At 49.1% G+C, this 14,173-nt stretch overlaps 1 protein-coding gene and 1 pseudogene across 2 annotated transcripts; one reads left to right on the forward strand and one right to left on the reverse strand.

The window, feature by feature from the left end:
* Positions 1-7,370: 7,370 nt before the first annotated feature.
* Positions 7,371-9,808, forward strand: LOC120850142 (annotated as a pseudogene).
* On the reverse strand, positions 9,701-12,672 carry LOC121838014. Of its 2 annotated transcripts, none has more exons than XM_042293978.1 (3): positions 12,270-12,672; positions 11,449-11,518; positions 9,701-9,967 (listed from the first exon to the last, which is right to left on the reverse strand). In XM_042293978.1, exons 1-3 carry the CDS (start codon positions 12,668-12,670, stop codon positions 9,737-9,739), a joined length of 702 nt encoding a protein of 233 aa, XP_042149912.1. In that variant the 5' UTR covers positions 12,671-12,672; the 3' UTR covers positions 9,701-9,736. The 2 variants fall into 2 exon arrangements, with proteins under 2 accessions (XP_042149912.1, XP_042149913.1); XM_042293979.1 differs by lacking the exon at positions 9,701-9,967 and adding an exon at positions 11,312-11,379.
* Between the last annotated feature and the right edge of the window lie 1,501 nt (positions 12,673-14,173).

Here is a 14,173-nt window from a genome sequence, read left to right on the forward strand (position 1 = left end):
ACATTAAAAGACTTAAATTTGCGTTCTGAATTTTTTCTTAAGTTAATATTGTGTGTCTATAATGTTAGTGTGTTTGATGTGTGTGTGTACAACGAGGGATTTTTAGTAGACGCACTTGTATGGACGAGTATGTTCACCTCGACTTCGACATTCTTTAAACAAAGGTCACAAGCCGAATTTCTTTACTCCGGGCCTAACTTTCCGGGGCATCTTACAGGGCTCCTGCGCTGAAGCTTTGAACAAGCTGTAGCGCCCTCATTTTGGGTAGTACAAGATCACCTGATTGAGCCTCGCACTACTTATGGCACGTTGGTTGAGCTTTTTTTAATTCTGTGTGGTGCTGAAGAACGAAAAAAAACCTTTGGACGCCAGAAATCGGCCAGGCTCAACGTTGCAAGACAATCAAAAGTGCCAAATTTATGACACCACCGCTAGGGTACGCGTCTCTTATCTCTGGGTGGTGACGTCAGAACACCTGTGTCGCAACGCTTTCATTTTGTTTTCTTTTTCATGTCTACTTTGGAACGCGTGAAACGGCATCTCTTGGCTCACGCTCTTAGCGTCTTAGCTTTGACGGCGTTCCAATTTTTGTTTCTTTGTGTTTTATCATGATCTCGCGCTCCGCTCCAGAGCAGGCACGCTTCTGCATGCGTGACAGTTTGAGACGCTAAAATTTGTACAACCCAAAACAAGTCCTAACAAGTCCCTTTTCGCAGCACCCCCTGGGCAACGCAGGAGGCCTACACTTCGTCTCACCTTAGTGTGGACTATTGTTAGCCGCGCGTTCTCAAAGCGCGAGCTAGTTGCTTCGAATGAAGCCCCGGCGGCTGCATGAGCGCTCGTGCAGCGAGTGCTCCAGTCAAGGCAGTCAAGGCCAGCCGCTCGCGCTAGCACAGCATTCGCGGTTAGTCCGTGCTAAGGTGAGACGATGTCTAGGAGACGCAAAGATTCCGCGCGCGCAGCTGTGATCGGCTCTCAAAGTGCGCGAGCCCACGTGCATCCTAAGCCTTGCCTTTCTTGTCAAAGAAGGTTGTTGCCATGTAGAGCACGAAAAACATGACCGGCTTGCTAGAATGAGCGTCTGAGTAGAGACGATGTGAAAGCGAACCCTGCCAAAGTTAACGCACAACCGGAGTGGTGCGTGAAGTTGAGTCTCAAGCACTCGCGCGCCTCATGTTTAGCGACTTTTGTTTTACACAATTTAAATTAAGGTGTTTATTCTAGCAAGCCGGCCCAGCTGTCACGCTTAAACCATCTATGAGGAGCTCACGTTCGTCTGGTTCTTGCACAGTGGTTGCGATGCTGTCAGAACGTCGAGCTCTTATTGGCTGATAGTAAGAATTAATGGGTAGACCTCAGAGCATCTAGCATTGAGGTCTACCCACTATCCTTTCAATCAAAGCCAATCAAAGCTCGGCGTCGCTCTCACGTCCCCGCAACTCCTGCGCAAGAACCAGACGACTTGCTCTCCGCATTATCGTCTTACCTATAGCATGGACGATTGTTAGCCGCGCATGCTAAAATGCTAAGAGCACAAGCTATTTGCTTTGGATGAAGCCTCGGCGGCTGCACCAGCACCCGTGCACTGAGTACTCCAGTCAAGGCAGCCAGGACTACCCGTTCGCGCTTGCACAGCCTTCGCAGTTAGTCCATGCTTAAGTGAGACCTGGGTCGCTAAACTCGTCAAACACAAAGTTGGGGCCGAAGTTCGCAAAGCGTGCTGATTGAACTCTCGCGACGTTGGCGTCACGCGGGACAAGATGTCAATCATCCAAGGTCTCTCGGTGCTCAAATTCGAGCGAGAATGTTAGGCACAAAGTTCTAGTGTGCTTCATCGGGGCGCGCGCGAACAACACCGTGGGGCCAGCCGATTGAACGGCTGCACTGATGACGTCGCGCCCGCGTGTCCCTACGTACGTACGCCGTGATAGATTCAATGATACGTAGATTATACCTAGGCGGGCTGTACATACTCTGAACTTTCTCGTCGCAAGATCGTCGTTTGTGGAAGTTATTGGTGACGACAAAGTGACGTTTCACAACTTTGGCAAAGAGTTATTTGAGGCCAAAATCTTCGCTTCGGAATCGAGGCGAAGATTAAACTTCGTAATATTGTGGAGCTGTGCGCGGTGTACGCGGTTTTAGAGGTCATCTTCCGCCACTGTCAACAACGCCACCGGGGTCACCCACAGGCGTTGTGTATGCGGAGGGCAAGTTCGTCTGCTTCCTGCGCAGGGGAAGCGGTGACGTCAGAACGCCGAGCCCTGATTGGCTGACCGTGACCCCCTAACTGAGCGTCGTCTGCTCCTTTGCGACGTCGTCTGCTCGCAAAGTCGGCTGCGTCTGTCTTACCTTTCCTGCGACTTTCGGAAGTGCAGAGGCCAGATTCACAAAACGATCTAACGCCAAAAATGTGCGTAAGACAAAACTTGAGAACAAATTCGTATTCACGAAACGAAATTTTCGTAAGTTTTGTGCAGGTTACGACGAAATCCTACGGCAGCTCCGAAGCCGTCTTACGCACTTCTTACGATCAAATCAGCATGGCCGACAGCGTCGCGGTCGCGACGACCCACGGACGTTTATTTTTCTACCTACGCTTCTGACGCGTCGCGACTTCAAGCAGCAAGAAAAAATTAAGAAGTACTTGAAACAGACCACGACGAACAAGAACGCTGGATCCACAAACACCCGGGAAAAGCTCCAACGGCCACGATTCCACCGAACGCGACCAAACAAGCTGGGCAGTTATAGGCCTAGCAGGCACTCCGCGACTCGGCGACCGTCTGCCCACGACCGGCTGGCGTGCTAAATGGAATATGCCCGCGCGACCCTTTCCCGTATTATACTTTGATCGCTGACCTCAATTTTAGATTAAGAGGTCAATTTCTTCCTCTTGTTATCTCCTTGTTTCCCGAGGCAACGGTGACTCTCGCCGGTGAAAAAGCGGTGAATCTCCGACAGACGCAGGAAAGGTAAAGCAGCCATCGCTTTGACTAGCAGACGTAAAGCAGACGACGTTAACTGCGCCAACCCGCCGACGCCGTTAAAGAGTCAGGAGTCTCGCCGCACACGAAAGGAGGGAAAAAGTATTTGGGAGGGAACTTGCGGACACTAACACGCTCACTCTCGATTCTAAGCTAACTAACCTCGGCGCCCCGGGACACCTCGCCAGTGAGTCCTTTGACCTCCCTTCTTGATGCGCGGCTGCTAGTTGTTAGACAAAAACAACGTACCGCTCGAGTTATTTCGTCTGCCCTCTCTGAAAGGGGTACGGAAACAAAAATTTAAATATTCAGATTTCGTTCGGAAATGAGTCAAGCATGACGTATAATAACCGTAAATGATAATCGCGCGTTTGTATTTTGAACGATTGGCCATATTTTTCGTTCCAAACGGTGTACTCGAGCAAGCGCTCGAAGAGAAGCGAACGGACAGCGCGATGCGTCATGGGATATCCGGCGCAAACAAAAACAGAAAAAAAAAATTTCCCGCGTTCGTGGAGTAGCAAGGCAGGCGTGGTTATGAGCTTTGCCCTTGGTGGCGTTGTCAGCGTTGTAATGGTGTCAATAGCGTCAGCGCGTTACAACCGAGCCGCTCGAAGTGCCCGTGGGGGGACGAGCGTGTGGCTGGCCCAAGGAGCACGTAGCTTCCACAACACTGTCAGCTTAGGGCTGAACGAGGTGGGGAAAGCAACTTTTGTTCGAGTTTTGAGCGACGTGCCAATCTTCTAGGGGGAGAATGGCTATGTCCGGTTGCACGAACGAGGGTCCGAGAATGAGGGGAGTCCTTCCTTTCCATCTTCTTGAACCGTTTGGTACAATGCGCGACTTGTGAGTTGAGGAGGAAAGCTAACAAGGAAAATGTTGAAATACCAAAGAGCGGCGCTGCTCCGAAGGAAACTGCTACGTCACGACTACGTAGCAGTTTCCACAACGTTGCTAGACTACCTCCCAAATAGGCTCCGCATGCATCCACCAGGTGCACATTGAAGATCGTTTATTTAGCTTTAAAATTAGTTTTCTTGTGCTTTTCAATGGAAGACTGGTGTTTTTGAGGTTAGGGTGCAACATGCAACACATTAAAGCCAGAAAATGAGCGCTGAAATTTCGTTTCCCTACCCCTTTAAAGGCGAAGTCAAGTTCGCTCCGAAAGTCGCAGGAAAGGTAAAGCGCGAGACACATGCGCGAAAAAGCCATGCGATCCGACGTGCGAACCGCCGGAACGACGTCCGAGGGCGAGAGTTTTCGTCGCACCGGAGCGTCGGACGGAGGCTCCGTCCGGCGCCCGTATGCGTCCAACTTGCCAGATATCGCCGCACGCACGGTCCGATTTTCGGAAGGCCGCAGTGGCCGCAGCCAATGAGCACGGATGGCGAAGGTCATGTTGTCAAGTGACTTTTCAGACCGATCGGGCGAGGAGGCGCTGCGTGGTTCGGGCAGTTCGGGGAAGCGAATGTGGCGGTGCGCGGTGCGTCACGCGCGGCGAGTCGTGGTTGTGAAGGAAACGGACGCCATCGAGTTTTCCCGCGCGCACAAAACGAGCTGCTGATTTCGAGCGCCAAAGCAAGCCTGCCTTCTGGGACCGATCGAGCCCGTCGAAACCCGAATATAGTCCGTTTCACCTTACGATGGACAGCAGCGGACGCTACGAGCCATTCCAATGTCATGTGAGCTTCGGGAGAGACGCAGTTATGTGCGCGGTACGTAGTCACGTGATTTTTACGCAGTGCTGGTTTCTCTGGCATGGCTCTAAGGTCCGCTGCGGTCCTTCGCGATTAAGTGATTTTGAGCAGAAAAACAGCCTCACGGAAAATCTTCACACACGCACACTTTAATGGAAGGTAATAAAAATATTATGTTTGTTTTAAAGTCAGAAAAACTAAGAAGGGCGAGGGAAGTATTTTAGTGTTCTAGGCTAGGTGGCGCGAGCTACCGCCCGTTATAAATATAGCCATTAGCATCCATCCATCCATTTAGTAGAGGGCAGTCTTGTACACGTTACTAAAAAAAAGTAATCGATTACAATTACTATTACTCTTGGCTAAGAAGTATTCGATTAGATTACTTGATTACTCGACGGCAAAAGTAATTGAACATTACTTAAAGAAATAATCATTACTTTTCCGATTACTTTATTGTGTGAACACACATCTTTAGCGCTCATAACAATGAACTACTTCCAACCTATATTTCACATTTTCACAAGTATTGAAGAAGAAAAACTGGCTCCCTCTTCGTGGTCGTTGCACCTTCACAATGCGGACACAAGCATAGAATTCATTTCAAGACGTTTATTGATTTGGGCGTTCGACAGTGTGTGTGTGTGTGGGGGGGGGGGGGGGGGGGGAGGGGAGGGGGGGAGGGGGTTCTAGATCTTGTTAAGCTTGAGCAAGGGTTGTCGCTCAAAGTTTGCGTCGCTCGTTTTATTATATCACATGTGGATGAGCTCGCATGTTATACAAAAGAGCAGCAGCTCCAGGATTTGAAACGGATCATGTGTAGTATCCATTAGCGGAAGAGATTGCCCCGACCACTTCTCAACTCGAAACATTGCTTGTCACAAAGACCACGTAGGGGAAATGGGGAAATATTTCAACTGCCTTTGTTATATTTTGCATCCGCTTTAGGCATTCTTCGGTTCTGGTTCTCCTACGGGCTGCGAGTAGGTACCCTACGCAGGATTCTTTTATTTTTTTTTTTATTTCTGTGTGTGTGTGCGTGAGTTTGAACGAAGGACTCACAAAGTTACATTCTGCTTCCTCAAACTTCGCCCTGAATGGCCTTTGTCATGCACTGTGGCTTTCCTGGGGCTTCCCACTCCCCAGTCCCAGCTCGAAAAAAAAAAAAAAAAAAAAAAAAAACGGACATTCCACAGAAACTGTACATAGAAAGAGATTGACCTCGTTTCCTACAGCTCCGCAAAAATCTTTCTTTTTTTCCGTTTGAAAAAAAAAAAAGCAAATTTTATTTTTGTCATTTTATAAAAAAAAGGCGTGTGCCCGGGGGGGGGGGGGGGGGGGGGGTTGTGGACCAATTGTAACGGTTACAAGTAATTTTATTACTTCAAAAAGTAATCAGATTACTCTTGTGATTACTGCATAAGAAAAGTAATCAACTGATTACAAAATTACTCCAAAAAGTAATCGATTACAAGTAATTTGATTACTTGTAATGCGTACGGTACAAGTCTGGTAGAGGGACACCCGAAACTGGGCGGAGCTGAACGGAGCGACGCAACGACGCGTCGGAAACCATGTGTCGCGAACCGTCCGGTGCGGCGATTCGGAGCAGCCATCTTCCCGACAGTTCGCACGCCGGATCGGACAGTTTTGACGCGCATGTGTCTCGCGCTTGAAGCTCGAGACACATGCGCGAAAAAAACCATCCGATCCGACGTGCGAACCGCCGGAACGACGTCCGAGGGCGAGGGTTTTCGTTGCACCGGAGCGTCGGACGGGCGCCCCGTTCGGCGACGGCATGCGACCAACTTGCTAGATATCGCCGCACGCACGGTCCGATTTTCGGAAGGCCGCAGTGGCCGCAGCCAACGAGCACGGATGGCGAAGGTCATGTTGTCAAGTGGCTTTCGGACCGATCGGGCGAGGAGGCGCTACGTCGTTCGGGGAAGCGGACGGGGCGGTGCGCGGTGCGTCACGCGAGGCGAGTCGTGGTTGTGAAGGAAACGGACTCCATCGAGTTTCCCGCGCGCACAAAACGAGCTGCTGATTTCGCGCGCCAAAGCAAGCCGCACTTCTGGGACCGATCGAGCCCGTCGAAACCCGAATATACTCCGTTTCATCTTACGATGGACAGTATCGGACGCTACGAGCCATTCCAATGTCATGTGAGTGTCATGTGAGCTTCGGGAGAGACGCAGCAATGCGCGCGGTACGTAGTCACGTGATTTGTAAGCAGTGCTCGTTTCGCTGGGATGGCTCTAATACCCCATTCACACGGGCTGCTAAAGGACCTGTAGCTTAGGTCCCTTAGCTAAAGGTACCTGTATTAAACGGCGTTCGTGATCACACGGTAAATAAACGGAGGGTTTAAGGTTGATGTTTACTGCACCGGGGATAGCCAGGCTAAACCGAGGGGCGAACGAGCAATATATAATATTTTGTCTAAACAGGTTTGAGACACATGCATTACTTTATTAGAAGCAGAATATATTGTTTTAAAACCAATTAATAATTTTGTTTTAATTTTATTGCATGGTGGAGGTAAAAAATCTTTTCTTTAGAATGTCTAGCTGTTATCGAATCCAAATCCAAAAGAGGTACGCGGTCGAGGCAGGTCGAGTGGTCGAGTTGCAGGTGCGAAACGTGGTCCGGTGATCGAAAACTCTTTGTGAAACATCGCGCCGTAGTGATGGAGGTGACTGACGGCGACGAGCGTCTTGCGATGGACGATGACGATTGCATGGGCATTTTGTGGTCGCTGCATCAGCGGCGGATCGAATTTAATCAGCTCGAGGAAAGCATTCAAGCCACCGAAGAGGCAGCGGACGAACTCGAGGAGCAGCTTGTGGCGACGAACTTCACTGTCGCCGCTCTTTTGGCTCAACGGTTCACGAGGATCCCTCGCGAGAGGGCAATGTACGTTCGGTCGGGGAGGTGGTTTGAGGAGACGCTGCCTAGGCTGGGCGAACAACACTTTCGTGCCTGCTTTCGTGTGTCCTCAACCACCTTCCGGTACCTCGTGGACGTCTGCCGCTCGTCGATGCAACGGCAAGACACAGCCATGAAAACTGCGATCACAGTGGAAAAAAGAGTAGCCATAAGCCTTTACAGGCTCTGCTCCACGGCGGAGGAACGGACAATCGGCCACCTTTTCGCTGTGGGACAATCGGTGGTAAACGAGAGCTACCGCGAGTTCTGCGACGTTGTAATTCAGGAACTGGAGGCCAGAACGGTTTCGATGGTTAGGAACGAGGACCTCGAGCACCACATGCGCGAATTCCAGGCAGTCCTGGGATTCCCCAACGCCATCGGTGCTCTTGACGGCTGCCACCTGCCCGTGTCGCCGCCGAAAGACTCGGCTGTCGACTACCGCAATTACAAAGGCTGGTGAGCAAACAGTGACACTCGTTTTCTCGGGGTAACTTTGCTCATTTCATATAAAATTACGGGGTTATGAATGCTTTCGCGCGAGCAATGCTGGGCCGTTCAGTGCAATTTGGTCCTTGGAAAAACTAAGCAATTTTAATAATTCGTGCCTCAAACATACGGATAAACCAAAAATATACGCTGGTGCAGTCACACCAGGGACCATTCTCGTTTTCTTCAGCATTACAGACATGATGTCACTACACTCGCGGACAACTTTGTGTGTTGAAACGAAGGGAGGAGGAAAGCATGTGCGAAATGATGAACGCACCCTCTCCTTACAATAGACTTAATAGCCACAGAAAGTTGCCCGTGGGTGTAGGGCACCCATGATGGCTGTGTCAATTTCGCTGCCTGTGGGCTCTCTTGAACAAAAAGTTGCAATTTCAGGAGCACACAATTTAGCTAGATCTGTTGCATGCAGTACTGCTGCTGTTCCTTGCTCACATGTGGTCACTTTGTTTTAGGTACAGCGTCATCCTGTTGGCGTTGGTGGACCACAGGTACCTTTTTCGGTACATCAGCGTGGGCTCCCCTGGCAAGTGCCACGATGCCAATGTGTAGGGGCGATCCCCGTTGGGGCGTCTGCTCGAGGACTACCAGGTGGCTGTGCCAAGAACCATTGGTGGCACAGAAATACCACCCATCGTCCTGTGTGATCAGGCATTCCCCCTCACCAGGAACCTGATGAAGCCCTTCCCCCACAGTTTAAATCACCCTCAGGACGAAGGCGACTTCAACTACGCCCTCTCCAAGGCCAGGCGTGTTGTGGAGAATGCGTTTGGGCGTTTGAAAGCTCGATTCAGAATCGTCCTCAAGCGAATGGAGGTTCGCATCGACAATGTCAACGCCGTCGTCCGAGCGTGCTGCATACTGCACAACGTCTGCGAGACGCTCAACGACAGTGCGGACAAGCAGTGGATCCAGGACGCCCGGAAAGTGGAGGAGGATGACAAGCTGGAGCAGCCGAGCCGCAAAACCAAGGCCAAGACGGACAGTGGCACTGCGGTGCGCACTGCACTTGTTGCCTATTTTGGTGCTAACCCACCCCCCAAGCGCAACCAAGCTTCAGCAGAGGCACTGTAATTTGTTCAGCGTTGACCTTTCCCTGGCAGGCAAACTGTGCTTGCATTTAGGATGTTTCACCTCAGTCGAACTTTGCATAGAAAGTTCAAGAAAGCTGAACCTTGTCAGGTTCACGACATCCCTACAAACAAGTGTCCTAATTCTCCACAGGTGTAGTAATAAGCAAGGAACCAATCTTTTTTTTCTACCATGATTGCCGATATTGATGTGTCTCTTTGAAAGAAAGGTATTTTACTGAATTTTGGTGTAGTCTCATGTGATGCACATCTTTAGGATAATAGTATTGTACCCACATTTCATCATCAACTCACTTGAACCTTTAGAAAATACTAGTGGGTCTGACGTTTATCCCAAACAATTTGTGTTTGTCCCGCCTTGATCAAAACGTCTGCAATTGGGTTTAAGGCCGAACAACGATCAAAGCAAGCATTGCATGCCAATGCTTGGAACCCAAACTCAAATAAAAAGGAGGCTATTTCTTAGCATTTACTTTTTTACTTTTGAGCTTTCGATTTTAGGAACTGGAGGAACTCTCGCTGCAGGTCATTCGATTCCTGCATGATTGCAAGCTGGCGCTGCCGGTCCCTGTGAGTTCTTTCCCTCGCTTCTCGAAGTTCTTGTCTCTGCGCCCTCTGCTCCTCGAGGACCAACATGACGAGGTCTGCCTGTTTGCAGGAAGACTTTTTTTTTTTTTTTCTGTTGTGGTTCCACTGCAAGTTCTTCAGGAGGATCCACCGTCTCCTGTGACTCCTCAGGAGAGATGTCTTCAGGTTCCTGATAAAAACCAATGAGTGCTCATCAGAAGGGCCCATGACTTAAAGATACATGCATAACTTAAAGAGGATTATGCAACGATATTTGGTTTGAATGTTTTTCACTTTGTGCAAGAATACTAATCTTACCTTAATAATCTTACCTTTTCATATCATGTTACACAAATTGTTGCTTCTGCCTTTAGAACAATGGGGATGATATCACGTTTGACGCATGATTTTTCAAATATAATGTGCGTAGTTCGATTGTTTTGTTCCCTTGTACGAGTTAAACTTGAGTTTTGTAGTTCAGTGTGGAATTCGCTAACAACGACCGACGCTGCACGGATAGAAAGAGTTCAGAAGCGATTTATACGCCTTGTTTACGATAGATATTTTGATAGAAAATGTTATTTTGATTATGAATACCTTCTTAAAGAACTTTCACTCCAGAACCTTTCAAAAAGAAGGATTGCTCGTGACATTATATTTTTATACAAAGTGGTTCACGGCCAAATTGATAGCAATCTTGTATCGTCTTTGAACTTTCATGTACCGGCCCGAGTCGTTAGAAACTCAAGCGTGTTTTATAGATCTATCCAAACAAGACCGTCCCCTTTGGCTAGAATGCAAATTTGTTTAAATGAATTTCCGACTCATGTAGACATATTTTTAAATTTTGCTGCGTTATAACGACTACTTGATATGCATATTTTTGGTTTATGATTGTGAAATGTTTTAATTTCGAGAGCATATGTCGGGGGGGGGGGGGGGGGGGGCTTGAGATTGTGTGCTGTTTTAGGTGTTCTTTTTTTTTCTCTTTTTAAACTTTTTATGTGCCACCACACTGTAACCAATAGGTTGTTCTGGGGCATTATACAAATAAAGGATTATTATTATTATACTGTCCCTAGCATGACCTAAGGATACTCGAACGACAAGTCATGACTCCAGAAATTGTGTTGTTACGTAGCAATTCCAAGAATAAAAGCGGACAATTTTTTCAGTCTGCTTTGAAAAGCTTGACGATGTGTCGTGGGAACCACAATTTGGATGTACCCTCTGGGTGCACCTCGTGATGACGATTGGAGACAACTCAACCTAAGCTTGTAACAATGAAAGCCTCAGCAAGCACTGGGCAGCGACTCGTTTTCAATCCACTAATGATGAAAGCAGTCAAACTCTAACAACGTCTGGAGCTCAGCACATGCCCTGTGCTTTGCCAACCCCAGTGCGTGGCTATGATAAACATTGGCGGCATATAAACGCCAGCCAGGTCATGTAGTCACTTATTCTGGCTGCGAGTTGAATAGGCGAAGGCTGCTCGTGTATTTTTTTGCATGTAGGAAGAAATTAATGCACGTTATGAACGTCATTATTTAATGAAAGAGAAAATCTTTTCTTGGGCCCTTAATATTCCAACAGAGAGCCCACCTGAAACCAAAACGGGTAAAAAAATTGTGAGCCATTTTTTTTTTAAAGCATATGAGATCACTGCAATACCTGCAAAGCATCTCCAGGTAGTGAGTCGTCCACTAAGCTTGGGTCGTTCACCGGCAGGCCCCCAAGGAATCTATGCAGATCATAAAAGTAGGGCCAGGTCACCTTCCCAGACCCGGTTGTCTGGTTTTTTTTCTTCGTCCTGTAAACAAGAAATATATATATATATATATATAAAAAGTGTTCCTACGTATTAAGCAACTGAATGGGGCTTGCTGTCACCTGGGTACAATATTTCACCTGCATTTCCTTTTTTCCACTGTGAATCCAGCCATACACAAACGTGGACCGAAATATTTTGTGGAAAATTCAGTCTTAACCAAGGGGGTTGGCAATGTATTTTGGCTGCAACTAGAATTGGAACAGGTGAACCAAGAGCCCTTGTCACGTTCTGTGAATTGCCTTTTTTGTGTGTGTGTGTGTTCTGTTTCAGGGATTGTCAATGGAAATAGTAAAAAAACGTTATTTCTCAGGGCCTGCGTGCCAAACCCACGAAGGACATATGATACATCCAAGAGGAGGACTAAAAGCTAGGGATCTGTTGAGGTGAAGGCAAGAGCCTTCCGCGTCCAATGGTTGACACCTCGGCCGAGATTTTAACCCACCACTGGGGACCCATAGGTCAGCATTTTGCCTCGTAGACACTGAGGCGACACACTCGAACATTACCGCTAAATTAGGTCGTGCTGATCAAAACGATTAATTTACTTACTATTTGTCGCAGTGACATCAAATACCGCATTTCGTCAAGTTTAAGCTCGGCGAGCGGGCTCCGAGAGTCGGCGAGAGGGCACAGGTGAGCAGCAACCTCAAAACTGGCTTACCTGTATGTCTGGTTGAGGTTGTCGATCTTATCGCTCACTTGTTTCCGTGTCTTGTCGATGGACAGCCTCTCCAGACCGAGGCGTATGGTCTCGTAAACTCCGGCGTTCCTCCTTTGACGCCGGAGTTCGCCGATGTTGTCCTCCCAGAGTCGGATTAGTGACCATGTTTCCGCCTCGGACCAGTGAACTCGAGGGCCTTTCCCACTGGTGCCGCTAGTGCTTGCACCCAAGTTCACTGGTCCACCAGGCGAAATCATGGTCACAAAAATGCTCTGGGCAGGCGAAGCGGACGACTCCTCGTCGCTACTCGGAGCACGAAAAGCTGGTACAGCCGCCATTGCGTTCGTGCCACCGCTGCTGCCCGCTATCGCGAGTATAAATTTGGTACTACCATCTTTCATCAGGTTTGTGCTCACGTTTACTTTATAATTTTTGCCTTGCAAATATTCTTTTATTAAAGTGCAATAAACGAAGCAGAAGCGTATACGCTAGACTTTTTTTATTGGAGTTCCTGGGTCCGAGGCTACTCCCTGTAGCTGTAAAGGGAGGTCTGCGAGCTCCGTTTATTCTTAAGGCTCCTTTAGCGAAAGGGACCTTTGTGCGCCGTGTGATTACGAACTCCATCTCCCTTTAGAATAGGGACCTATGCTAAAGGTACCTTTATACCGCACGTGTGAATGGGGTATGAGGTCCGCTGCGGTCCTTCGCGATTAAGTGATGTTCAGCAGAAAAATAGCCTCACGGAAAATCTTCACACACGCACAAATTGATAGAATGTAATAAAAATATTACGTTTGAATTGTTTTAAAGTCAGAAAAACAAAGAAGGGCGAGGGAAGTATTGTAGTTTTCTAGGCTAGGTGGCGCGAGTCACCGCCCGTTATAAATATAGCCATTAGCATCCATCCATCCATTTGGTAAAGGGACACCCGAAACTGGGCGGAGCTGAACGGAGCGACGCAACGACGCGTCGGAAACCGTGTGTCGCGAACCGTCCTGTGCGGTGATTCGGAGCAGCCATCTTCCCGACAGTTCGCAGGCCGGATCGGACAGTTTTGACGGGCATGTGTCAACGCTGCGAGCAGACGACGTTGTAAAGGAGCAGACGGCGCTGAGATAGGGGGTCGCGATCAGCCAATCAGGGCTCGGCGTTCTGACGTCACCGCTACTTCCTTTCTCACACACAGAAGACGAAAATGAGACCACTTGCGAGGCGTATAGAGACGTCGGTAATGTCTGCGAGATGAGGGAGAGAGGGGGGATGTTGAAAAAAAGCCGGAGAAAGAAAAAAAAAGGTATGACGAACACAAACACACACACAAATAGGGGTCAGGAAGGGCCGTAGAAATTGTTCGGGAGAGAGAAAAGAGAGGGGAGGGGGGGGTGATAGTAGTGAAGAAGGATGATATCCCTTCCCCCGAATTTTTAGAGCGCAACTCTTATGGTACGTTTACACTTGCGGATCCGCCAGCGAATCCGCCCAGCTTTTGCCGCTGGGCGAAACGCTGGGCGGAAAACGCGGCGGCGAGGCGTACAGGTCCGGGACCTATTTCTGCCGCCGAACGAGGCGTTTCGCTGACCGGAAGTGAAATTCTTACGCGGTGCGACGCTGCCTACGTCACGAGTACGCGTTCTTCCGGGAGCAGCAACGCCCGGGAGAGAGAGAGCCGAGGCGGGAACTCTCGCGCCTTCTCGTCATATTTGACGAGATGTTACGGGAACCGCTGCCGCAGCCGGCGCTGCCGCCGCCGCTCGAAGGAAATAGATGTAAACGCAACCCGCTCGTCGCCGCCGCCGCCTGGAGCGGATCCGCTCCCGCGGCAGCGGATTTCTTTTCAGGTGTAAACGTACCATTATGCGCCCGTTTCGAGCTTCAGCTGCATCGCCGTCGGCGTAACCGCGCGC

This window comes from Ixodes scapularis, unplaced genomic scaffold (assembly GCF_016920785.2).
Source record: "Ixodes scapularis isolate PalLabHiFi unplaced genomic scaffold, ASM1692078v2 PGA_scaffold5__190_contigs__length_132052651, whole genome shotgun sequence".
Classification (NCBI taxonomy): Eukaryota; Metazoa; Arthropoda; class Arachnida; order Ixodida; family Ixodidae; genus Ixodes; species Ixodes scapularis.

Coding starts and splice junctions, on each gene's coding strand:
- LOC121838014 (XM_042293978.1), bottom strand. CDS start 12,670: ATGAAAGATGGTAGTACCAAATTTATACTCGCGATAGCGGGCAGCAGC. Junction 11,519..12,269: donor AACCTCAACCAGACATACAG/GTAAGCCAGTTT, acceptor TGATCTGCATAG/ATTCCTTGGGGGCCTGCCGG. Junction 9,968..11,448: donor TACCTGGAGATGCTTTGCAG/GTATTGCAGTGA, acceptor GGTTTTTATCAG/GAACCTGAAGACATCTCTCC.